The sequence below is a fragment of the Ips typographus genome, linkage group LG6, assembly GCF_016097725.1.
Source record: "Ips typographus isolate SLU linkage group LG6, UJ_Ityp_2.0, whole genome shotgun sequence".
NCBI classification, from domain to species: domain Eukaryota; kingdom Metazoa; phylum Arthropoda; class Insecta; order Coleoptera; family Curculionidae; genus Ips; species Ips typographus.
In genome coordinates, this window is record NC_138427.1 from 7,886,025 (window position 1) to 7,911,513 (window position 25,489).

A 25,489-nucleotide genomic window follows, 5' to 3' on the forward strand; every position below is an offset into this window, starting at 1 on the left:
GTAGTAATAATGGAAATTATGTGTTTTTCGCCAGTTGATCGAGTAATATCGACCAGCTGGCAACCACACACATCCCAGTAAAAAAAAACTTAAATACCATGGCAATGATACATAATAGACCGTGCAAGACCCCATATAAGTGTATCGATATAAATATCACCTTTAACGACTTTGACAACTAGGAATATAATATTAACCGACAATGAAATTTGCTTTTTTAATCTGCATTACAGCAACTAATGCAAGAGCGACCGTTATTAAATCATTTTCTATCTGCATTTCACACATCACACCGAACTTTCAATGGTTATTTCATATTTTTGTCGGAAAAACAAATATCACACAGTTAAGCAAATAACATGCTAAAATTTCAATCATTTTTGGAACAAATAATTTCCAAAATACCACCAAATATAGGTTTAAATTTGAGAAAGAGAGATTTGAGTTGTTCTAAGTCTGAGGAAAATCACTATTATTGTTAGACGTTTTATTTTTTTACTATAATTTAGATCATCCACTAATTTCTACTTTTACTTTACTACTGTCTACTAACATTAGAGGATATTTTTTCTACCTATGAAACTTAATTATCAAAATATTAGCAAAACCTATTACCATATCGGCTAACTATAACTGTGGGAATTAATTAGAATATTTTTTTTGTTATTGCGTTTCTAAATTAATTCCTTATTACGTAATTAATGATTTTCCACTTTTTCTGTGACAATTATTAAAGGGTCAAAAAGACAAATACGGAAGTTTTCATACAGTCAAAAATTTTGAAACTACAATTAAAAAGTAACATCATGTTAGCGGGCAGGATTAAAAATAAATATTTTCTTTCTAATATTTTAATTCTGCCTTAACATGTCCTAAACCTAAGTGTGGACGTGAAGAATCAACTAATTTAAGCCTCTTTGAAAATGCAATTTTGTTATAAATTTCTTTTAACTGAAAATCTCAATCTTCTGCTAGATTTTTCAATGCTTAAAAGTGCCAAAAACATCCAAGTGGCATGAAATAATGCCTCAACATATTTTTGTTTTGCAAATTGAAAAACAATCTTGCAAAAGGTTTCACACCCGGTAAATTTCAAACCATTTTGATTCGACTTACGTATATCATCTTAAGACCAAAAAATTATTAAAACAATTCTGTAGCAAACATCGCAAAACTTATTTCAAAGTTAATCATCTTGTACAAAGACAGAAATGCTCCAAGCATTTAAATTACATATTTTTTTATACTGGTACAAGTACTCAAAAAAGCCGGGTAGAGTACTGAAAATATACCATTTATAAAAACGAAAGAACTGTATATTGAAGAAGCGATAATACCCTCGTTCAAATTCAATTATCACTAACGTTACAATTAATTAATTTTCTTGATTAACCTTAAATCACGGTCGTACGACATCTGTTTCTTGATTACTATTCATTTTTACTGCCTTGCTTTTCTTAGCACGTGATACAAACGTACAAAAAATATTCATTTTCTTCGCAACAGTTATAAATGTCCCACCTCGATTAGTATCCTGAAAACAACCTGCAAATTTATATGCGTTATACACCCATTATTGCAAAAAAGCGAAGGTCAGTAAGAAATTGACGGTCGTATATAAACCAGGTGGAAGCTGGTTAAATTGCACTGTTCAGTAACAACAGCACTAGAACAAAGACAAATATCATGTTCCGATACGGCTTGGTAATTATCATAAATTTTCCCAACTTAGTTTAAATAAAACATTCATTTCAGATCTTTGTGTCTCTGACCGCTGTGGCTTTGCCAAACCCGGCGGTATTGGTCTAGGTCTGGGTGGTTTGGGCGGAGTAGGATTGAGTGGAATAGGTTTGGAGCGGAGTAGGATTGAACGGAGTAGGTTTGGGAGGAGTAGGATTGAGCGGAGTAGTACTGAGCGGAGTGGGTTTGGGAGGAGTAGGATTGAGCGGAGTAGGTTTGGAGGATTGGATTAGGTCTGGGGCGGAGTGGGTTTGGGTGGAGTGGTTGCCGCACCTGCCCTTGCCACTAGTGCTGTTGTCGCCCCATCAATTGCAACTGGTGCCGTTGTCGGCCCATCAGTATCAACTGGTGAGTGTTTTTGACATTTATAGGTACTTCAATTTGTACAAAATGTGTATATTAATGGAAGTTGTTGATGAGTTCACTGAAATCTATTTTTTTCTAGAGGTATTCTCCAAAATATTGTTTGCTAAAGTAGTTAAAATATAATTTTTAGGAGCTGTGGTTGCCGGTCCCCACTTCCACTGGCGCCATTGTTGAAGGACCTAAAACTGCCGGCACTATTGTAACTGGAGCTACGTCTTCTGGAGTGATCATTCTGGACTTGTTTCCCCTGGTGTGGTCACTTCTGGACTTGTTTCCCCTGGTGTGGTCACTTCTGGACTTGTTTCCCCTGGTGTGGTCTCTTCTGGACTTGTTTCCCCTGGTGTGGTCACTTCTGGACTTGGTGCCCCAGGCATTGCCACTACTGGACTTCTTGGTGCTGGTCTTGTGCTCCAGCTGGCGTCGGTAATATGTTTTAAATGCAAATTGAACTGGAACCTTAATTCCTTTGACTTGCAGGTATTGTCACCAAGGGAGGTGGTTCGATCGGAGTAAGCGGTCTTGGAGCTGTAGTGGCTGGACCACCAACTGCTCCTGCCACCATTGTTGGACCTTCTGGAGCCATTAAAGCTGATGGACTATGGGCCCCACCCTCGCGGGAGGTTCTTTGACCCTTGGCGGTAAACTCCTTCACTAATTGGACTTAGACTCTGCTGACTTATTTTGGCTGTTACAAGTGCAATATGATATTCTTATTTAGTTTCATTAGGAATCTCAATCTTTCTATATACTATAGTACTTATACGTCCTACCTGATCTTTCACCTTCTTTCCCATTCTTTGTGTAAATGAGAACTTTAGCCTAACTTTGTTTCTGTTAATGTGTATCTATGATTATAACTGTGACTGCGCACTGCCTCATGAATTGTATCTATGTTACCCTGAATAGCTAGTTCTATTTATCTGTATAGTGCTCAATAAAAGAATGTTTCTATTATTTTTGTGTACTTGAGTATCTGTCCCATTTGTAAGCAGTCCCCAATGTTAAGCATTTTTATTGACAAGTTTGAAAAGTCATAATTTAATTTTAGTTCAAGTTATAAATATAGTAAAGACAATTTAATTGACTGGGAAAAAAAGGCTACATAAACACCTCTTACAAGATTATATTATTGACTTTCTACTCCTAAAAAAAAAAACTGGAAATATTGTAACATAAGAAGGTAAATAATTAATTCCCAAGCACTTTATATTTCAACCTTCTTTAACTTTAGCTGTCCCTAGAAGTTTGGATGGCCTAACAACATGGCCCAGCTTTTAAGGCAAATTTTCAGATACCTTAATTATATTTTGTATTCCCTCAACATAAAACATTCACCTCTAGAAGTAGGTATTTGGAAAACTCAATAGAAGTCTAAGAGAAAGTTAAAAAGACTCCAGTTTAGCATAAGTTGATAGATTCACTTCAAAAGAACAAATTGAAATAGAGCAGTCATAGGCTATACAGCTTGCAAGATCTTTTATTTATTATCCTGCTAGAGTAATCAATAAACCAACACATTGAAAGACCCTTTATAAACTACTTTAAACTGTTTTAAATAATTATATTCTATGCTATCTTATTAAAATACAATTTGAACATTCACTACATTCCATAACACATTCAGATTCATTCAGGTGCTCTTGTTCAATAATAAATTGTTCACCACACCTGCAGGAAAAAGTCCAGACCCCTTCTTCATTTAAAACTATATCCTTTTTCTCAATCTCAGCATAAATCAGTGGTTGATCCTGACAATTTACAGCTAAATTGTAGAATCATAATCCTTGCGTAACTGACTGTCTTTAAGGGTTTATATGCTTTGTCAATTAAAAGAAATATTTCTGTTGAACCTGTTTCCTTGTCTGGATGGTGTTTTTTGGCTAAACGTTGGTAATTTCTTTTAATTCTTCTGGAGTGGCTGTGGAAGAGCATTCCAATATGGAATAGTAATTTTCCATGTGCAGAATTTATGATCTAATACTATAACAATAAGTTTTTTAAAGTGCTCTTCTGTAGTTTTTGTACTACCTACCTTTTTAACTGTGATTGTATCTTGTATCAATATGCTCCTCGTTTTGAATTACAATTTTAATTTTCATAAAATGTTTGACTGTTTGTTTACTTCAAAATTTTTAGGTTATGTTTTGTTTTAATGAGATTGTTATTCTTCTTTTACTAAAAGTTTTGGCGTTTGCTACCAAGAAGTGTTGTCAAGCTTGCTCACATAACAGCATAAAAATTTGTATTCATACAAACGATCAATAAGGTTTCAAAATATTGTAATTCAACAAAGAAAAGAAAAAATCGAAAAAACTATAATAACCATAATTTATTATTTACAAAATAAAAATATTACCTGCTAAGCAGTATTTCGCTTAAATATTCATCTGAACTGGAAAATCGAACAAATTTACATACAACTTTAAAGACATTTTACAAAGGCCTAATCCTTAATTAACAATTGTCTTATAAATAGATATAAATTAGTTTCTATATTAAATAGTAATTTACAAGGTTTTTGATTGATTTTTTTTTACTCGTTTATTGCTACATACTTGAAAGTATATTTGTATATAAAAAACGACATTTGCAAACAAATAAAACAAATCTTATGTGGTTTATTCAGTCAATATGAAGCATATACATGTTCAAACATTCAAATGCAAATGGTTGAAATAGGATATAAAAGATGTGTGGCTTATGGCAATACTCTAACTAAACCACTCTTGGATGGTTTTATAACTACAAACTCTCATCCATTAATAAAAGGTGCTAATTAAGGGTTTGACAGGGTGTCCCATTTAAAATTGTTTTAATAGAAATATGTGGTTTGAAAGATCACATTTTTATTAATTTGTCAATCATTTTTATATTCACTAAATAAAATTCAAAATGTTTCACAGAAAAATAAAAATGTTCTTTCAGAGTCAAAATTTAAAAAAGATAATTTAAAGTTTGTATTACTACTACTCCACTAATTTAACATTTTGGCACTTATCGGCCTCTTTTTAGAAACAGATACTTGTGTTTTAGCAGAATTTAATAATCATTTTTTCCTTGAATGTCTTGGAACTATAGCATATTTTGATGCCAATAAACAAGGCACAAAACTAGCCTCCAATCAACCTACCCTGTAAATCATTTAAATTCCAAGTTATCCATGGTTGCAGTCACAGTTGGGACACTCTGTACTTTGACATAAAAAATTGCTTTTTGATTTACTATGCCAAAGAAAACAAAAATATTGAGTACTGATACAAAAAAAACTAAAAATAAATAATAAAAGCAATAAACCACAATTACTCACACAAACCCTTTGGCTTTTTTGCATTTTTACTAAATTACGGACGATTTGGATATCGAAATTAACTCCCTAATAAAATGGCTTGAAAGTCTCAGCAGCGCAAGGTCCACCTATGCATACCCGAGACGTACTTTATACGCATCTATCATGTATATCTATGACATATAAAATCTGTACTTAGAAAAAAAGGAACTACAAAAGAAATTACTAAACTAGATTATATACAAACCCTTTTTGTACAACTAGAGATGGAATAATATGACCATTTGTAGTACGGAAAGCTTATAAGAGAATAAAAATGTTTGCCAACAAGCAGTTCAGTTTATACTTACTTGGACAGTATAAACGTTTTTATTTTACGATAAATTTGTAGTAGGCATCCCCGTAAGCTTAATCTGAACCGATTTGAACGCAATTTAAAATCACAAATAATAAATACTAATCAAATTAAAACAACGCCTTATTTAAACCGAATTATTGTAGGTTAATGTAAAGAATTAGTCCGGAATTTTGTACGTTCGATTGGATGCTCCATTAAGTGGAATGGACCAGTGTTTGATTGATTGGCATTTAAAAATTAGGGACCAAGTCTTATCAATAACCTTTACTGAACCACAACTGCTCAAAGGATCGATTTAAATCGAAATCGGCAATAGTTGTTCTTCCTTAAACGAGATCAATCACCCCAAAAGCAACTAATAAACATTTTTTCGTTAAATAGAAACAAAAAACCTTTATCAAAACAATCACACATAAAATACCTAAGGATTAGTTCAGTTCTTTGTTTTTATTTCCGTCAACGAAGACAGTTTGCTTTACTTTAGAGCGTGTATAGCATCGATTAAATATTGCCGAAGAAATTATGAATGGAAAAAGTCAATAACATTCCCTTGTTCAGGCATGTAATCTCCAGTAGAAAATATGCCAATCATGAAAAGTGCAAAGCTGTGTAATATCAATAATAGTGATTTTTATCAAAAATGTAAAGGCAGAAATATTTTAAGCGGTTTTTTCAAAGTAGATTAACAAGTTCAAGCAACCTAAAACACTTAAAATCGATGCAAACACGCTCTTACAGACACATCTGAACTTTAAATCTGGAATTACAAAGTCCAGACCCTGATTTTCTTACCACGTGATCTAAGGCATTGGCTCATAAACTCTCGCGACTTTGATAAAATAATATGTAGCCCGTTTCCGAAGATTTCTGTGTGTCCGACGTGAGACCATAAAAATCCTCTATTGCTGACGAATCAATTTTCTGCACCACAATTTCGTATTTTTTTATGAAAAACGGATAAGTAAAGCTTTACTTACATCAACTTGATCGTCGTCAAATAGTAACCAAACCCATGGCTTTTAACTATGCTAATGTAGTGACCCCTATTTGGACCACTGCCACAATGTATCACAACTGCTACTAGGTCATATAACCTATCGGGATTGACTGCATCATCCGACTGAAAAATTCAAAAATTAAACGTTTTCGGCTAATTAACAAATTTAGCCATCCATACCGTATTGAATAACCTAAGTTCAAGTGGAAATACCACTCTATGAGAAACTTTTATATGCCTATTATACTGTTCCACATATTTAAACCTCTTCAGGTGTAGAGCAAGAATTGTAGGCAGTTTTTTTACCCTCATTCTTTTTTGGGCTTCCTGAAAAAGTAACAAACTTTGTATTGTTTCTACTTAATACTTTTTTCTTAATTCTGAGTTAGTTCACAAAATTATTACATTCCAACAACTGAGAGTTGTATGCGCCATTTAGATATGATATTAAGTTACTAATAAGAAATTTAAACATTGTGGAAAAACACAACAGTTTCGTAAATAAACAGCGTGAGTCGTTTTATATAGAGCAGTCTAAACACTCCAAACTGCAGTTCAGGTATAGTGAAAAGGAACATTTCCTCATATCTCCACTTTTCATAGACTATTTCCAGAAGTAAAAAGTGGCTTGAAAAACATTAGTACCGCTAAACGCTATTTCCAGTGTATGTTTTTGTTTATAACATTCTTTTTGTTTGCTACTGATATCACATTTTGAAGAGGGTTTCAAATGATTTAAGCATTTTGAAATCTAACGTACAAAGTTTAAGCTTAAATGGTGTAAAGAAAGATGAAAGTTTTAAAAAACAACTAACGAAATTGGTTTTCTAACAGTATATAAACTTTGGTCATATATTATGGCTTCTGCAGACTTTAAACGTTCCAAAAGTTTATTCAAATTCCAGAAATCTCTAGAGCCATTTTTAAATTGCTAGAGACCTCTAAATACTACTGACCACCTTCTAAAAAGTGCCAGAAGCTTCTACAAGTATCTTAAACCTTCCCAGAGTTGTTTTAAATTGTCAGAGAATGTTTTGAATGTGCTAAAGACCTCTAAATCCTACTGAGAACTTTCTGAAAAGTTCCAGAGCCCTCTACCCACTGATTTAAACTTTCCCAAACAGTTTTAAATTACCAGAAGCCTCTAAGACCATTCTGAATCTACCAGAGACCACCAAGTGCTACTGACAACCTTCTAAAAAGTGCCAGAGGTCTCTGCAAGCGCCTTAAACCTTCCCAGACATGTTTAAATTGCCAGAGACCTCGAGAACCAGAGAGGCTCTCTAATAATACTGCAAACCTTCTAGAAATTGCCTGGTGCTTCTACAAGTGTCTTAATCCTTACAAAAATTGTTTTAAATTGTCAAAAACTGTCTAGGTCCATTAATAAAGTGCCAGTGATGTTTAAATGCTACTGAAAACCTTCTAAAAATTGTCAGAGACCTCTAAGACCATTTTGAAACTGCCAGAGCTCTCTAATAATACTGCAAACCTTCTAGAAATTGCCTGAGGCTTCTACAAGTGTCTTAATCCTTCTAAGAATTGTTTTAAATTGTCAAAAACTTCTAGATCCATTAAGAAAGTGCCAGTGGCCTCTAAACCTTCTAAAAAGTGCCAGAGACCTCTACAAATGTCTTAATCCTTCCAAGAATTGTTTTAAATTGCCAGATGCCTCTAGAACCATTGTGCAAGTGGCAGAAGCCTCTATAAGTGTCATAAACCTTCCCAGACTTGTTTTACATTGTCAGAGATCTCTAGAACCATTTTGAAACTGCCAGAGCTCTCTAATAATACTGCAAAACGTCTCCAAAGAAGCTTTTTTGTATATGAATTCAGGGTGCCAATATTTTACAATACAAAAGATATAATCTTAGTCACAAAAATTGTTTCATTTTTGCCCAATAAATAATTTTAAAAAAATGTATTTTGAAGATCAAGCAAAGCGTTTTTTCTCAATCTTTACCTACAATGAGAATGAACTAAGCACTAAGTCTTTTAATTCTTTAAAAAACAATTATTCAAAACAAGTGGCTCATGCAGTTTTTTTTAGAAAAGCATTAAAAATATACCCAGTAGGTACCTAAACTGAGAGAGAGTTATTATTTAAGAAAATATTATCAGTTATATTTCAATTTGGATTAAAAAGAAGTGTATTTACCCACAATATCAATGTTAAAGTTAAAAAGTTGATTGCAAGAAACTGTGTTTTTTGCACTAGAAAATTCAATTTTGCACCATTAACATTTGTAGTCAAATTATTATTAACCTTCTGTCAAAAGTGAGAAAAATTAACTAAATAAGCTATCATGTGTGCTCATAAGTAAATATTTAAGAACTATATCAATCTGTGAAAATCAGTTATAAAATACACATTACTCACCTGATAACTGCAGCAATTATCACACTTAAATTTATTATCACTACACAATGTCTCTGTATTACTAAAACACCTTAAACAATGTGTTATGGATGTGTTTTGTTCAATGTCCACCTGCAGATCAAAAAAGTCTTCATCTTTACTACTGACATTTTCACAATTCAGGCACTTTGTTTCACTGGTTAGGATTCCCTGCAAATTCCACATTTAAGCTTCTTTTACCATAAAATAATGTTATACAATTACCTGGAATATTTCTTGAACCCATGTGGGTTCACAACCATTCTGGGTGGTATTGGCTGTGCCATTCTCACCTGCCCCTTTATTCTTATTAACATTATTAGTTGTTCCTGTATTGTTTGTTGTGTTTGACTGTCTTTCAGCTAAAATGAGTTTTTGTGTGAAAATTCAGTTTCCTTGCCAATATTAGTACTCACCTAGAATTATTTCACTAATGTGGGTTAATCAAGAAATTGAGGAATTCATGTGCATCTTGTTGCATGTAATTGTCAAATTCCTCTGTAAGTTGCAATGTAAATATTCACTCACCTCTCAGAAACTCATAGAAACATTTGAACTTACCTTTTTCTTTTCTTAATCTGGCTATAAACTTTTTGGGAGCTATAGACCCAACTTTTTCTTTTGTGTTGCTATACTATGAAATAAGTCTGCTAGGCATGTAAGTAAGTCTCCTTTGTCCTTTTGTTTTTTGCTTTATACTCCAACACCTTGTCTCGAAAGGGTTTACAAAAGTACAAAGCTTGAAGCACTGAGTTGCTGTAGCATGTATTTCCAAACTAAAATGTATGTAGTTTCAATTGAATGGTCCAGATTTAAGATTGTATGGGTCACTTACATTACTAGTCCAAAATAATGTTCATTGCATGGAAATTGCTCAGACCCAATATCTTTTTCAAGTTGGGATATGTTGGCACCCTAAAACAGCATTTATAAGTAAAAGTGTGTGGGGGTTGAATGGTGTATAGCTTTAGCCCAAAAATTTCTAGTACTTGCAGTGCTAAGCCGTGTATAAACTTTAGAACATACAGATGAAAATGGTATGGCAACATTTTGAAGTACCCTATACCTACCCTATCTTTAAATTCACTTACCATTAATTTAAAGCAAACCAAAGCCATAGAGAGAAAATACTGACGCAACGCGTCACGTTAATAATCGTTAATAATTTACACGTTAATCACAGGAAAAAGCTAAATTATTAGCAAAGAAAATGTAGCAGTACATTTGCACAGGAGCTGACGGTATAGAGTATGGGTTAATGTAAACCGTTGTATGTACCATATAGACGGATTTTGGGCGTCCGGCATAAATACAGAATAAAATTGGTTTCCTTACCATATTCTAATAACTAATCCATCACGTTTAAGTTAAAAAAATGGCCCTTTAATACAAATAATAAACAATCCTGCCCCATTATTGCATATTTGACAGCTGTTACCATTCCATTTTTCAATCGGCAAATCCGACATAGAACATGACGTTTGAATTGACATATGACCTACGACAGATTAATTTTTATACCATCGACATATGAAAATACTATAGTTGGTTTTTACCTAATAATGTTTCTCAATGGTTTTTTTTTCTTAGAAACCGACCATCTTTATCTACCTATATTTTGGATGCAAATATCTATGCAAACCGCGATATTTGTTTAATTAAACAATTTTTTCTTTAATTTTGAGAAAATGTTAGAAGATGTTCCTATTAGTTTCCAAAACTATAAAAAACATCTAAATCTTGTAGTTATAAGATTATGTGCAATTTATTTTCGGATATACTACATACCTATATGTATGCTCCTATAAAAATCTGAACTATATTTTCAAACATTTTTTTATTAAATGACACAGTAACATATTAATATATATCAAGCTTAAACTAATACTTGTTTAAGAAGCCCGCTAACAACAAATAAACAGAGCAATATATAGAAACAGTCCAAAAGGCATCAAATTCTTGAAAAAACTTATCTTAAGTATAACAAAATAGTTGATATTATAGTTATGTACAAGAAGAGGTTCTTATATTAGTTTCCAAAACTATAAAAAATATATAAATATTGTGTTATAAGATTATGTGCAACCTATACGCTCCAAATAAAAATCTGAACTATTTTTTCGAACATTTTTTTATTAAATGACACAGTAACATATTAATATTAAGCTTAAACTAATACCTGTTTAAGGAGCCCGCTAATAACAAATAAACAGCGCAATATTATAGAAACAGTCCAAAAGGCATCAAATTCTTGAAGAACTTATTACTAAAAACGTATCTTAAGTATAACAAAATATTATGGTTAGGTGCAAAAAAAAACAGTAAGTAGTTTGTTTCTGGAATAGGGACAATTTAATAATTAATTATTCTCCTGCTTCCGTTTGATCTTCGACCGAGTTTGGTGGACATTCGAAATATTCCTAAAATCCAGAACCAAAAAAACATTACATAAACGGTGATAGTGTCACGTTATGGACTGAATAAAAAAGTAATATAAATTAAACACATTGTGGCAAGTGAATATTACATTATCTATACTTAATTTCTGGTTACTGAAATACCGGATGTCCTAGTAGGAAAGAATTCATGAGTATTAATACAGATATCATCATATAAGGTGATATTCTTTTGTTGTCATTTCAAATATTACAGATAAAGTGTTTAAAGCTAAGAATTTGTTGCAACAGAAAAAGATTGCTTACAGAATAAACAGAAATAATGGATAGGATAGATCTATCTAAGTTTCAGTCGTACATTTACGCATAAATTTGTGTAGAATATTTACAGGTTATAAACAGAAAATTAGACAATTTCAGTCGTAGTTGTTTTGTTAGGGCCCATTTTTATTGTTACTAAACGGTTATTTATGCATTAAAATAGAATGTTATGATGATGTTTTAAACTCAGTCACTAATACCAGGTGTGTTCAATTTAACAGTATTTATAAAAAACAATGTAAATATGTATAAAACAATCCTACACACCAAAAAAAAAGCCAACAGTATTTACAGTATATTCCCGTTAGTTACCTTTGTGGAAAGAAAAGTAAACCCCACTAGCGAATTCAAGATTAAATGATTTTTCCGAAAAAAAATCATCAAATTTCAATCTTTCTTATCCTGTGTACATTAAGCAAGAAAAAATAAATTAAGGCACATCACCGTGCAAACTCAGTCAAGCTCACTTATAAACCAAGTTATTAATTATAGAGATGAGTTAATAGGACCAGCATTAAATGTAACACCTAAAAAAATAGTAATAGTTCCTATTTATTACCTACTTTTTACATTACCTTAATAAATTAGAGAATATAATTAATTTTTACTTATTTTAATTAACGTTCAGACCAAATGCATTATTAAAAATTGAGCCTAATCACTAATGAAACACCCCTGTAAAGAAGATATACACATTGTTTTCACCTATTTTTAATTTTAATTTTCAACCTAATTAAAATAAAACTTACTAACACTACTAACACATAATTCATATAGATTTTGTTTATTCATTATTTAATCTCAACTCAGATCTATGACAGTGTGTCTAAAAATTATTTAAGTCTTAAATAATGGAATATTAGGGCATTGGTCAGTTTGTCATATCCAGTAGAGAGGTAATTTAGGGATGATAATTAAATTTCAGTTGCACGTAGATCTAAATCTGTCTCAGAAATGTCGGTGTTTTTTCCTTTTCGTTACACGTATCTTCTTGAGAATCTAGTACAATTGTGGCTGTAACTTCTTCTATGATGTCTTCACTTTTAGCAACACAATCGTCCTCAGTAACCACATCTTCTAGTTCTGTAGTGTTTATAGTTTCTTCTTCCCCTATCTTCAATCTTTTGCTTCAGGCTCTACATTACTATCCAATTTTAATGGACTGAAAGATCGTCACTTAGTTTACGTTTCCTTGTATTTGCTTGACCTTCATTGCTAGAGTTTTCTTCATTACTTTCCTGATTATCTTGTGAGTCATCTGTAAGCGCATTTTAGAGCTTTCATCATCAACTGTAGATTTCATTTCTACTTCAGTGGCTTCACTTACATCTTGCGATTTATTGTTCTCTGAATCATTTCTGATTTCTACCTGTATTTCACTAGCATTTTGATCACTGTTCTCTGCATTGTTTTGCTCGGAGATGTCCAAATCTTTATTACTAGAGCAATTTTCTATGGTTATAGTAGCAGAATCACTGTCATTATCTTTATCAAGTATTGTATTTTGACAAGCCATTACTGTTCTGAACACCGTTGGATTTCAAAACTTTCAAAAATACTGTCGCTATTATTTTTAAGGTGTTCAGTAAAAGGATCAAGTCTATTATTAGATATCATCCTCATCAGAATCCACATAATTATCAGAATTATCAATGTCCTTGTTTGTACTTTACCATACCATTTTCTTCATTCGCCCACGCGGTTTGCTCACATAAATCGGAGCTTGGTTTTATTGGGGATATATTTTCTTCTTTCATATCGACTTCGTCCGAGACTGTCATTAAGATATGGGCGCAAATGTTACACTTTTTCTTTTTTTGAACTAGACAAGGGTTCTTCAATAAATTTCAGACTGGCTTTGGTTGGCGTTAGCGCAGTACTTCTTCTGACAATAGAAGTAAATAAATGTTCCGCAGTCTTCTTATTAAATCCATCTTTAGCAACTGTACACTCAATTCTTTGCCAGAGAGTTTGACTGGGGTCCACAGTAGCCTGCTGAATTTTCTTTGGTGACACCTAGAAAAATTAGTTTAGATTTAGTAGGTGATAGACAATAATAACATAACAACCAGTTGAAATAGGTTTTATGCAAATTCTTTTCTGTGCACAAAAGGGAACAATATAGACCTCTACTTTATATAAAAACAACAATAATTATTGCACATTTAAGGTTTCAAAATCAGTCAAAGTTGCCTGTTTTGTACACCAGTTGTACTGCAAAACCTTAAGCAGGCAATTTTTGAATATAAATAGACAGATTAGATAGTCGGAACTTAAAAAACTGAACATGTCCAAAGTTCCAGATATATGATTTATGCAAAAAACTCTTATTTAAAGTAAAAATAACTGCTTTTGCATGAACATTCCTCATCACATTCTATGATACAATAATCGGTGTTCCTGTAGCAGGATAAAAACAAAAGAATTTAAAAAAACAAGTAGGAAAATCAAAAAATATATTTTAAATTCCATTTTACACAAAAAATAAAAATAAACCCAAATCTGTGGCAAAAAATAACTTCTTCAACTCAACTGTCACACAATTATAAGCTTACCTTAGTGATTCTTTTGGTTTTAAATGATTGTTTCATTTCAAACTTGATCTTGAAAAATGAATGATGTTTAGACTCACGATTCATAGACAATGACTATTGTCATCTGACATTCCATTATCTTGCTTCTATGTTTATGTGCTGCCTTTAAAGACTGTAGTTTTACAAAGGCAATTTGATTCAACAGTTTCTCATCCTTTTCGACTGATCTAAGTCAGAATTCAATAACTGCAATGGTTTTAAATGTCTTAATGCCTTTTCTAGGTCACCATCATGATTTGCTCCATTAGAATGAGTAATGATTGACAGTCTTTTCTTGTTTGGGGTTGGAGTGATTCCTTTGATGAGTCTTTGGTATTTCTTTTTTTGGAGATTCTTGAAGTCTCAACTGAGGCTGGAACATTAGCACATCAAGATAAAAACAATTTTACTCACTAATACACTTACATTCTTTATAATAAAATTAGTTTTTATCCTGTCTAATGTCTCAAGGTACTTCAGACACTCAAACAAATATGTAACATTTTTGCTTCTTCTATTCTCAGAATGGGTTCCAATTATTGTTTCAAAATGGTTCCGTTGCTGACAAAAACTAGATTGTTGTCACAACAAACAAACATTGCAGTTGTTGAAGTCTCAGAATGATCTTTAATGTGGGTTTATGCTCGCAGGATGAATAAAATGTCTTGGCAAGCATATGGCAAATTTTCAAGGTTTCAAAAGTAACTGAGCCAAGCTAAATAAGGTCCTTTCTTGTAATTAACAGTAAATAGTTAAATATCTAATATATCAAATATTATAAATATGTGATAGTTTACCTTTTGATCATCAATCAAACCTTCCAGTACATGGGGGAGCAGTTTAGTTATACTGCTTGCACCAGGAGGATTAACAATTTATTGCAGTTTGTGCACAAAATACAATTTCCTCTGGATAGGTTCATATTGGTCATAATTTATGCTAAACTATAACACTATCCCGCGCAATTGGGCTTCTGGATAAGAAATACAGGAAGACAGGAACAAGATTTTTTCTTTTCTCACTTTTTTCTGCTTGTTGCTGTCGGTTGACTTAAAAATGGAAAACACTTGTAAACAATTCATAATTTTGCCATACCATACCACAAAACGTCCACAGTAGCATTCCATTAAATGTCACATGACCTACAAACTTACTTTTCGGAACAGATCACGTGATTAATTGACCAAGGATACATTTCAGTCTTTACCATATTTGTTGTTATATGTCAATTGTCACTGTCAGTTGATTTAGCTGTCAATGCTGTCATGTTTGGTTTTGTGATTGTGTTTATGGTTTATGAAACAAATTCTTAAAAACTAAAAAAATACAATTACGAACAACTATTGTGATTTGTGCTTTGATTCAACATTAAAAACTGAGTGTATGTAAGATATAATTCTTAGCAATGCTTTATCTAGTACATTTTCCAGAATTTTCCTGTGGTTTCAGGCTTGGATAGGACAATGGCCCTTCCTGCCAACTATAAGCAAGTGGCTATGCAAATAGCCAGCCCCCAAGCTTCAAATCGTAAGATAAATTATCAATTTACTATTACTTAATATCCGCGTAATAGTAGGAGGTTGTATTTTTAGTTGTTTAATTTATTTCATTATTAGGTCAGCTTGAGATCGCATGAGTAAAAAAAGTCAAATATATAAAACTTTCAGTTATAATTGGTTAATTAATTTATAATATATTAAAGCATGTTTCTCTAGTGTTATTTTTATATTTACATTTGAATAAACTTTTGTCTTTTAAGCCTGATTAATAACAATTTGTACTATGTTATTTGTAAGTCAGTTTGTTTTGTTGTTAATCATGGCATAGATGGTGGTAGATTTATTGATAATTTGAAATTAAAGGAAAGTATCTTAGTTAGCATATGTACAAATTGCTAATGGTTTAGTAGACTAGTGCTGATGATATGCTTTGTTTGTGTTTGTTGTTCAGATTTGATGTCGGCTGGCGCTCCCATGACTTTCAACATATTGAAAGGTAACTGCCTTTACATTCTTTTATGGTTGTTACTATTAATACTTCTTGTACAAGCTTTTTCTAAGTCACTAAATAGTTTTTGCTTTGCCCTAACTTGGATAATAATTTGAATAAAATGATATAATTGTGTGGCTTATAATGTACAGTGTACCTAATATTATACATTTTCTAGACAATTTAGTAGTTTTGGTTGGTACTTATTAAGTAATTAATGTCAAATAAACCAACTAGTTTTAACCAAAAAACACTGACATTGTTTATTATATTTTAATAATTAATAAGTAAGTTGAGTATATCAGGTAAGTTGTTAAATGTTGAAAAATCAGGGCATGATTAATGTGTTTTTTTTGTGCTGTCCAATTATTGAATTAATTTGAATTTAAAGATAAAATGTTCTCTTCATTTTATAGAAAGGCTCAGAGCCTCAGGGAGTTCTGGTTCTTCTTCAAATGTAAGTTTATAAACAACTTGTTTGGGTCATTTATTTTTACCATAACTTATTGCAGAAAGAGACAAATCCTTTCATTTCTACTCCAAGTGGAAACCCTACTTTTATCCCTCAGAAAGTGGGCACAGGGAAAACTGTAAGCTCTTACTGACTATATCTTCTTTTATTTATTGAACAGAATAATTGTAGAAAACTGAAGCTAAAATACCCAAGCCACCTAAAGCCCCTGAAAAACCTCTTATGCCTTATATGAGGTATAGCCGCAAGGTGTGGGACACTGTCAAAGCTCAAAATGCTGACTTGAAACTATGGAGATTGGAAAAATTATTGGGTCAATGTGGAGGGACTTGCCAGAGGAAGAAAAACAAGAATACATTGAAGAGTATGAACTTGAAAAGGTAGGTGTTTTGTTTGTGGGGAAAAAAACCTTACACAAGTATTTGGTGGTGTGTATTATATTTTAGAAAAATTTGTCAATGACTGAATTGCAGCAGAATTTTGTACCTCACCTCCTTCCCTAATATGTTTATATCAATTTTTTGAAATTGTATTTAATTATTCAATTTCTAGAAAATACTATTTCATCCTCTACAAGATTGTATTAAGGTATTTTTGGCCTTAAGGACCTCTTTCAGGAGGAGATGTCTCACACAAATATTTTTAAGCAGTTTGGAAGCTTTTTTAAATTTATCAAATCCTTTTAACCTTTTCTGAGTATCTTTTATACAGTATTTTTCAAATTTAGTTAATGTTATGAGATGGAACTTGAGAAGTTTCTTTGAATCTTTGTAACTATTTTATAAAGTTTATGAGAGAATATTGTTAGGTTTGGATATTAATAATTAGTAGTAGGAGGCACTATTTAGTTATTTATTACGTATTTTAACCACATCCAACAAATCTTTGTATCTCTTTCAGATTGAGTATGAAAAGTCTTTAAAATCTTATCACAGCTCAGCAGCTTATCAAGCTTATATCCAAGCCAAGAATAAAGGAAAGTCTGGTAATACTGCTCACAAGAATGATTTTTGATTTAAATATGCAAGCAAATGCTCTGTTTCAGCAGCTCAAGGTACTGATGGAGATCCTCATGAACGATCTTCTAGTTCATCGAAACAGGCCGCCGATAGACGTATCGAAATTCAGCCCGCTGAAGATGAAGACGGTAGTTTACATCATATTTTACAACACTGTCTTTATACAGTTTTCTAATTGCAGATCAAGATGAGGGATATTCCGTGAAGCATTTAGCTTACGCTAGATACTTAAGAAATCACCGGTTGATTAATGAAATTTTTTCTGATTCCGTTGTACCTGATGTTAGATCTGTAGTAACAACCGGTCGGATGCAGGTGTTAAAAGTTTGTTTTTGTTTTTACAATCCAACAATTCAAGTTTATCTGGGTATTTTGTTGCAATTTTAGAGACAGGTTCAGTCGTTGACGATGCATCAGAAAAAACTTGAGGCGGAATTGCAGCAAATTGAAGAGAAATTTGAAGCCAAAAAACGGAAGTTTGTGGAAAGTAGCGAGCAATTTCAAGATGAATTGAAAAAGGTTTGCAGTTGATTCCGGCTTTGTTCTGGTGAATTGATGATACAATTTCAGCATTGCAAGCCGGCAGTTGATGAAGAGGCTTTTATGAAGTTGGTGGACAAACAGTATGAACTTTTGAAGAAGGAAAGAAGCAAGCCTCAAGATGATTCCAAAGAACCACCAGTTGGAAATGGTACAACAGAACCGACTAACAATTTTCCACAACAAAACGGACAACCTGAGGTAATATTATCAGTTTTCCTCATTTTACAGAAATCTTGTTTGTGCAAACTTTTTCCACTTAATAAAGTTTCTAATTATTCATATTTTTCAAATGCAGTCTGAAGCAATGGACACGACTCCGGCGCCCAATCAGCCTCCAAATGGTACTGCAGTTCCGAGAGAATCAACGGAGAACCCTGAAGTACCTCCTCCACAGCCTCAGCGTTCACAACCAATACCTCCGCCAGTAGCAACAGTTACACCTCCTCAATCTGAAATTCCAGGACATCCTGCGCCTTATAACGTACCTGGAACTCCACCACATGGACCGCCGCCTTCAGCGCATATTCCTCCAGGACCTCCAGTAAGTATTCCCTTATTTGTTAAAGTTAAACATTTTTTTTGTAAAAATTGACGTTTATTTTAATTGAGGTTAATTTACCACACGAGATATGACTATCATTTTTAGGGTCCACATCAGCCTCTGATTACTGGCCCATCTTTAGCACCTGGTGCGCCCCATCCACCCCTGCAGCAGCCTCCCCCAGTTTCGCAGGGACCACCGCCCCCGCACCAGGCGCCTATGATGCCACCGGCACAAGTACCCGCCTCAACCTTATCCACAACCATACCCACCGCAAGGTTAGTTGAGTGCGGGGTAGTACTTATGTAGAAGCATGCGAGTAGATTTTTTTTTATTGTATTACAATTTTTTCTTTAATAATAAAGTATATAGCTTTCGCTAAATGGAAACCTAACTTTAAAGAGCTTTTATGTAGTTTGAACTTTAAGCAAAGCTTCTTAAGCTATTATTGGAGTAGTGCAAGCTTGTTTTTATTTCCTCCTATACCTACTATTTATTGTAATTGAATGGTGTTACCTAAACCTCAATAATAGCAGTGTATTGGGATATAACAAAAGGTAAGAGATATGGAGTTTTAATATGAAATGAAGGTAAGTTAATTTGAATATCTGCAGATGTTAATAAAGTGGTATTACAGACAATTTAACAGGTTTACAAGGTTTAATCACCAATTACTTATTTAAGTGCTATAATTTTGCTATCCAGCAGACAACGGACGACGATCCATAAACTACTCCCATCGATACAGCATAATTTTTAACAATTTGTAACGAAGTGTATCTCCGAAATGCCCCAGCCAAATTTAATAATTAAAAAAGGTTTTAAAAGACTATTTTTTGTAGAACTAAGTGCAGGGATTCATTTTGACTCAGAATTAATTTTTCACCGATATACAGAACAAAGAAAAACGTGCTGTAAATTTCTTGAATTTCAACATTTGGCAGTTCGGATAATTTTAGAAAACTTTTTTTGTGTCATATAATGGGTTATAATGGGATGTTTGGGGGGTTTTTCAATGTTTAGTCTATTAAAGGAATTACGGGTTGTTTTCGAAAAAGACTTGATGTTTACTGGTTAAAATCTTTTTTGTTTATTAAATTCAGGCCGTTAAAAATAGCCAAAATTTATGCTGTATAATCTTTTCCCTGAGCATTTTATATACAGGGTGTCCGGAAAATACGTGTACAACGTTTGACGACAGACTCCTGACGTCAAAATATGTCGATCTAAGCCGACTTAGTTATATCCAAAATTGTCTCGTTTAGCCGGTAGAGGGCGTCAAAAATTTGTAAAAATATTGGGTACAATTTCATTTCTTAAAGAGTATTGATAAGTGTATTCAGCAAGATGGCGGTCATTTTACACATTTGCTTAAGTAATGTTTTTGGTTTACTTAGTTTCTTACAATAAATAATTTCAACTTTATTAAACCTACTTTGATGTATGCAGGTAATTGTAAATTTTTTTTTTCTGGCGAAACAGCTCATCCACCGGGAAATATTAAAGAGGTAAAATAGCTTCAAAATACTTCCGGTCACTCGACAAAAATATCTGGGTTGTCATAACGCCGTTCATATAAAAAATGAGGAGAAATGTTGACGTATTATATCACTTTTATAACACTTCCACTTATTTACAGCCGGTGACTATACTACTAGAAAACGTCATTTTATAGTATTAGTCTACATACTAAAATTCATTAAAATCCATTAGCAGGTTTTCACGTAATTTAGTAAAAAACCAATATTTTTACAAATTTTGACGCCCTCTACCGGCTAAACGAGACAATTTTGGATATAACTAAGTCGGCTTAGATCGACATATTTTGACGTCAGGAGTCTGTCGTCAAACGTTGTACACGTATTTTCCGGACACCCTGTATAATTTGCATAGTCCAAAAATATCATTTTAATTAACGCCGCACACTGACGGTCTGCAGAAATATGCTTTCGAAGCGCTTTTTTATATTATAGCTTATAGCATAGAACCAATTCATTGTTGCTTTTGGTTTTGCTATTTGAAAATGAAACTTTACTGTTACTTGTACTCTGGCAGGTTCCTATAGGATATACTTATTAAATTTGTTATTTTATGTCGATATAAATTCAACATACACCAAAAACCACTATTGAAACTGCATAATATAATAATATTATAGCTTCAGTCTGCAGTCCTATTAATATAATATGATATTATATCTTATTACACCGCTATACGCCGGCTTCAGTGTGGGTTAATGTATATTTTGCTTAAGCTAGGTAGAATGAATTTTTACCTTATAAATTTGCAACTTTTATACCAGCGCAAAATCAGTTGCGTTTACAAACCGTAAAAGGTTGCTTAGTCACATTTTATAGCCGCTTTTAGAAAGACATAAGATAGCATTACTAGACTGAAGTATAAGCTTGCATCCACTCTATGCGTATTCCGCACATGGTTTTGGATTGAAACTTTACTTATATGCGTAGAATTGACAAATTACGCAGTTTGCTGTGGGAAATACGGATCTACGTTTGCAGATAGAACAAAACAGTTGATTGAATCTAGGAAAAGATGTGCAGTAAGAAATGAATGATTGTGAGGTTGGGTATTAACAGGATAGTCAATTCAAAAATTAAAAAACACAAAGCTAACCGAAAATTTCCAATTACAACTGTTCATCCGCCCATCACATTTTTAGTTTATGTGTTGTTTTTAAAGTAAGGTAATTGATACTCCTAAGTAGTATCAATTACCAGAAGGGACGTAAATGTAGAAAGCCTGTGTTTGCACTTTCAGATGACTGAGTAACTAATACCAAAATGCTAAACTGTTTCAAAAACGTTATATTTAATAAATATACACAGTAATGTTGCAGAGATACTCTGTGTTAACATCTGTAGTATTAAAATTTTAATTTATTATACATAATGATATTTGGTTGAATACTCAAACATATTTAAATTTAAAGGTGCTCCTGGTCCTGCTCCACCTCAACAAGGTGTGCCCTTACCGGCTCGTCCGCCGCCACATCAGGGCTATGGCTATCCTCCCGGGCCTCAAAATCCCAACTATCCACCCCCACATCAACAACAGCAAGGTTATCCACCAGCCGGGCAATATCCAGGATACGGACATTACCCACCTCAAAACTACTCTCAGTACCCACCTCAAGTAAGTAATAAATATTTAAAAAATAGTATTATTGAAGTCTGGCATAATATATTAACAAACGCATACTTTAAAGACGATTTTCATCACTCAACATTAAAACATCCTATTAACTTTTGGACTATTAAACTTTATTGAATAAAAAATGATGAAATCAATATTTGGATACTATGTTGAAGGGTCGACCTCCTCATCCATACCCCCCACCGCATGGACCTGAAGGCCAGCCTGAAGCATCCGGTCCTTCTCAGCCTCCAGGACCGTATCAACCGGCTGAAGCTTCGCAATCTTCTCCAGGAGAAAACGAGGACAAAGGTAAGGTCGGTAAACCACTTTTTACATAATAGGTGGCGTATTTGTCTTTGTTGGCCTAAAAAAAGTTCCTGTGGATTATTTTATTTTACCTTTTAGCATGAAACTGTGAGTAGAACTTTACTTTTCAAGCAGTTTATCTGTTAGTTAGTGTTTAGGCTGTATGTTAATAAATGTCTGTTTGTTTAGTGTCTCTGTTGGTAGTGGGTGATTGGTCAAGAAAAAGCAGCTGTTTTTGACCATTCACAAACTATTATGTTCATTGGACTATAAATATTGTTACATGACTGCAATCTGTGCAATTTACGTGCTACAGATAACTACAAACAAATTTTTTGTCAGTTGTTCCATTTTGTCTTTGTCTCAAACATTATAATGTTATTTGAAACAAATTTATTTCCATATGCGTAATTTGTTGTTATTTTAGGGAAGAAAAAGGAAACCAGCAGCACCGAAAAAGAGAAAGAAGAAAAGTAATTCTAACTCAGAAGATTGATTTTCATCATGTGTGACTTTTTTAAAAAGATTGAAAGGTTCGATTTGCAGTGAAGTGTTTTGGATGGTAATATTAAGTATTTTCTACTTGTTAAGGGAATATATTAGTAAGTAATTGCTGTGCTTCAAGTATCATTTTATTAAACTGCTAGAGATACAGTAAGTTTTTTTATTTCTTCTCTCTTCACAAAGTGATAATCTCTGTAGGTAAGATATATGCTAAAGTTATTTTTATAAAATAATTTTTATAGACTCCGTATGTTGATGGAGGACACTTTAAGTTTCAAGTCTGTTGAATTAACACCATAATACACTGGCTTCCAAAAACTCAAAACAAACCAAAGCTCATAATAAACATGATATAATATACTGTAAACATGATTTATAAAATATTTAGTCCTTATCATTTTATCATGTCTGCAGCTATACAATCAGATAGATTGAAGTTGTAGAGGTGTGCAGTTTATTTCTATGTGTTTTACTGGATTTTTCAAACATGTCTCTCAGTGCTTATAATCTGGTAAGGTGCTCATGCTTCAGCTACATTGAAGTCATAGTTTATGTGGGTTTACTATTTTTTGCTATTCCCATAAACTTACCGAAACCATCTGAGGTAGATGAATTTCAAGCTTATATGGAAAAATTCAACAAAACTTATACAAATGTTGACACTTACAACCGTAAATTGGAAGCCTTTCGGGTAAGTCATAACTGTGTCTTTAATACAATGGAAAAAGGTTACTTAATACACGGGGCGAATATTTATTATTCGCATAGTTTATTCTATTTTGAGACGTACTTTAAGGTTCTACATAAAGACCACAACACTGTAAATGACTTTTAACACTAAGTTGTATTAATTATTTTTGATAAAAGCTGCTTTGCATAACTTAATATTAATTGCACATGGTGATAAACAAATTTTAGGCATCTTTAGAGGTCATTAATCGTCTAAATGCCAAACGAACCAATTCCTCTGCTGAATTTGGTTTAACAAAATTTACTGATTGGACACTTGAAGAATTTATGAGCATCCAAACTAGTTCCAAATTTCGATTCAGAAGAACTGCTACAGAATTAGCTGGCAATAGTTTGAAACGTAGTGTCTACTTGGACAATAATCTGCCAACAATCGTGGATTGGCGCAATAAAAATGTGATTTCCAATGTAAAGCACCAGGAAAGCTGCCAAGGTAGTTGGGCTTTTGCCATGACGGAGACTATTGAATCAATGAGGGTAAACCGGAATTTTCTCCTTAAGTGGTATTTTTATTTAGAGCTTTCCAGGCAATAAATACCAGCAAATTGATAGATTTAAGTGTTCAACAAATGTTAGATTGTTCAATGTACAATCGAGGGTGTCAAGGAGGAGATCATTGTTTGCTATTACAGTGGCTACAAAACTATAATATTTCTATCGCAACTGAGACTGACTATCCTTTAACTCTTAAAGACGATGATTGCCGACGAAATACTACTGGAGATCTTACAACTTATATTGATCAATTTCGGTGCAACAAGTAGGTATATTCATTAAATAAATCAAGTTTTCTATACTGAGTTGTAATGATTTCAGTTTTGTTGGCAGAGAGAATGTCATCCTTAAGATTTTGGCGGAAGTTGGACCGGTAACTGTAGCAGTCAGTGCTAGCACCTGGCAAAATTACATTGGCGGGATAATTCAGTCTCATTGTAATGGTGACCTGAATCATTCTGTACAAATTGTTGGGTATAATCTAAATGCTGAAGTACCGTATTATATTATCAGAAACTCCTGGGGGGAGGATTTTGGTGATAATGGATACTCGTACATAGCGATTGGAAGTAACCAATGTGGAGTGGCATATGAAGTAGCATCTTTGACTGTTGTTACCTAACATTTTATATCTGTTTAGAGTAAAATGTAAATTATGAAGAATGTCAAAAATAGAGTCAGAAGCAGTGATCAACGTGAATCCTTAGTTTCTAACGCATGCTTTGCTCCTCTATTATAGACAAACATATTTTGTAATATAATATAATAATAATCTGAAAGAATACTAATGAAGGTTGTCATCGTCGATCCACTTTTTCTTAAAGCATATTTGTGATTATTTTTGAATTGGGTTGTAAACATGTATTTTCTTGAACTAATTGAACTGGATAGGCATTAAAGTAAATATAACTTAAACAGCATCGAATTTCAAAATAAGAAAAACTGCTACCCACTTGGGGTCTTCGAAGAACCTCGTAAAAGGCCGCCATAAAATTTAATAATACAACATCAAGAATTTACGGTCAAAACCTGCAGTGCCAGGCCAGACAGGGGAACTATTTTTCTTCAGTAAACTGCTGTGTAATGCGTTACAGCCGACTTATTGGTCGGCTGGTTCTGTAAAAAATAAGATAATATTTATTTTCTCGTGGTGGATACTCGACTCTTTATTTTCTGCTTCTTTGACTGTGAAGTTATAACAATGGCTCAGACTGCTTTAAGACAACTCATTTCACCAGATCGAAGATAGGGACGAGTTTATTAAAATGAAATAAAACGC

At 33.0% G+C, this 25,489-nt stretch overlaps 3 protein-coding genes, 1 long non-coding RNA gene and 1 pseudogene across 6 annotated transcripts; 3 read left to right on the forward strand and 2 right to left on the reverse strand.

Moving 5' to 3' along the window:
• The first annotated feature begins 1,686 nt into the window (after positions 1-1,686).
• LOC145730472 (uncharacterized) lies at positions 1,687-3,060 on the forward strand (annotated as a pseudogene). Its single transcript, XR_014178626.1, has 6 exons — positions 1,687-1,704; positions 1,756-1,797; positions 1,849-1,920; positions 1,974-2,088; positions 2,237-2,529; positions 2,584-3,060. The product of XR_014178626.1 is annotated as an uncharacterized LOC145730472 (transcript).
• A 1,357-nt stretch (positions 3,061-4,417) lies between these two features.
• Usp12-46 (Ubiquitin-specific protease 12/46) lies at positions 4,418-10,474 on the reverse strand. The gene is given in 13 exon segments (XM_081981311.1): positions 4,418-6,671; positions 6,728-6,759; positions 6,762-6,870; positions 6,928-7,074; positions 9,128-9,316; positions 9,371-9,507; positions 9,562-9,583; positions 9,585-9,643; positions 9,707-9,757; positions 9,760-9,810; positions 9,813-9,921; positions 9,977-10,060; positions 10,237-10,474. Coding segments are annotated over 13 exon segments (1,125 nt in total). The 5' UTR covers positions 10,264-10,474; the 3' UTR covers positions 4,418-6,563.
• Positions 10,475-10,963: 489 nt separating this feature from the next.
• On the reverse strand, positions 10,964-15,514 carry LOC145730237 (uncharacterized). Of its 2 annotated transcripts, XR_014178570.1 has the most exons (5): positions 15,233-15,514; positions 14,862-15,150; positions 14,418-14,808; positions 13,536-13,878; positions 10,964-11,565 (listed from the first exon to the last, which is right to left on the reverse strand). It is a non-coding gene; the product is annotated as an uncharacterized LOC145730237 (long non-coding RNA). The 2 variants fall into 2 exon arrangements; XR_014178569.1 differs by having other exon boundaries at positions 10,964-13,878.
• A 148-nt stretch (positions 15,515-15,662) lies between these two features.
• On the forward strand, positions 15,663-23,115 carry LOC145730473 (uncharacterized). The gene is given in 18 exon segments (XM_081981688.1): positions 15,663-15,816; positions 15,866-15,962; positions 16,386-16,430; positions 16,841-16,881; positions 16,937-17,014; positions 17,068-17,188; positions 17,191-17,276; positions 17,797-17,881; positions 17,942-18,043; positions 18,097-18,239; positions 18,303-18,434; positions 18,486-18,656; positions 18,754-18,999; positions 19,105-19,233; positions 19,235-19,277; positions 21,950-22,152; positions 22,329-22,469; positions 22,889-23,115. Coding segments are annotated over 17 exon segments (1,899 nt in total). The 5' UTR covers positions 15,663-15,816; positions 15,866-15,898; the 3' UTR covers positions 22,958-23,115.
• Positions 23,116-23,393: 278 nt separating this feature from the next.
• LOC145730230 (cathepsin O-like) lies at positions 23,394-24,910 on the forward strand. The gene is made up of 4 exons (XM_081981327.1): positions 23,394-23,656; positions 23,884-24,192; positions 24,243-24,475; positions 24,532-24,910. Exons 1-4 carry the CDS (start codon positions 23,453-23,455, stop codon positions 24,830-24,832), a joined length of 1,047 nt encoding a protein of 348 aa, XP_081837453.1. The 5' UTR covers positions 23,394-23,452; the 3' UTR covers positions 24,833-24,910.
• Positions 24,911-25,489: the final 579 nt, after the last annotated feature.

What these genes read in the sequence shown, in the direction of transcription:
- LOC145730230 (XM_081981327.1), top strand. Translation starts at nt 23,453, where the DNA reads ATGTCTCTCAGTGCTTATAATCTGGTAAGGTGCTCATGCTTCAGCTAC. An exon ending in GTAAATTGGAAGCCTTTCGG is followed by an intron (nt 23,657 to 23,883) that starts GTAAGTCATAAC and finishes AACAAATTTTAG; the next exon opens with GCATCTTTAGAGGTCATTAA. An exon ending in GATCAATTTCGGTGCAACAA is followed by an intron (nt 24,476 to 24,531) that starts GTAGGTATATTC and finishes TAATGATTTCAG; the next exon opens with TTTTGTTGGCAGAGAGAATG.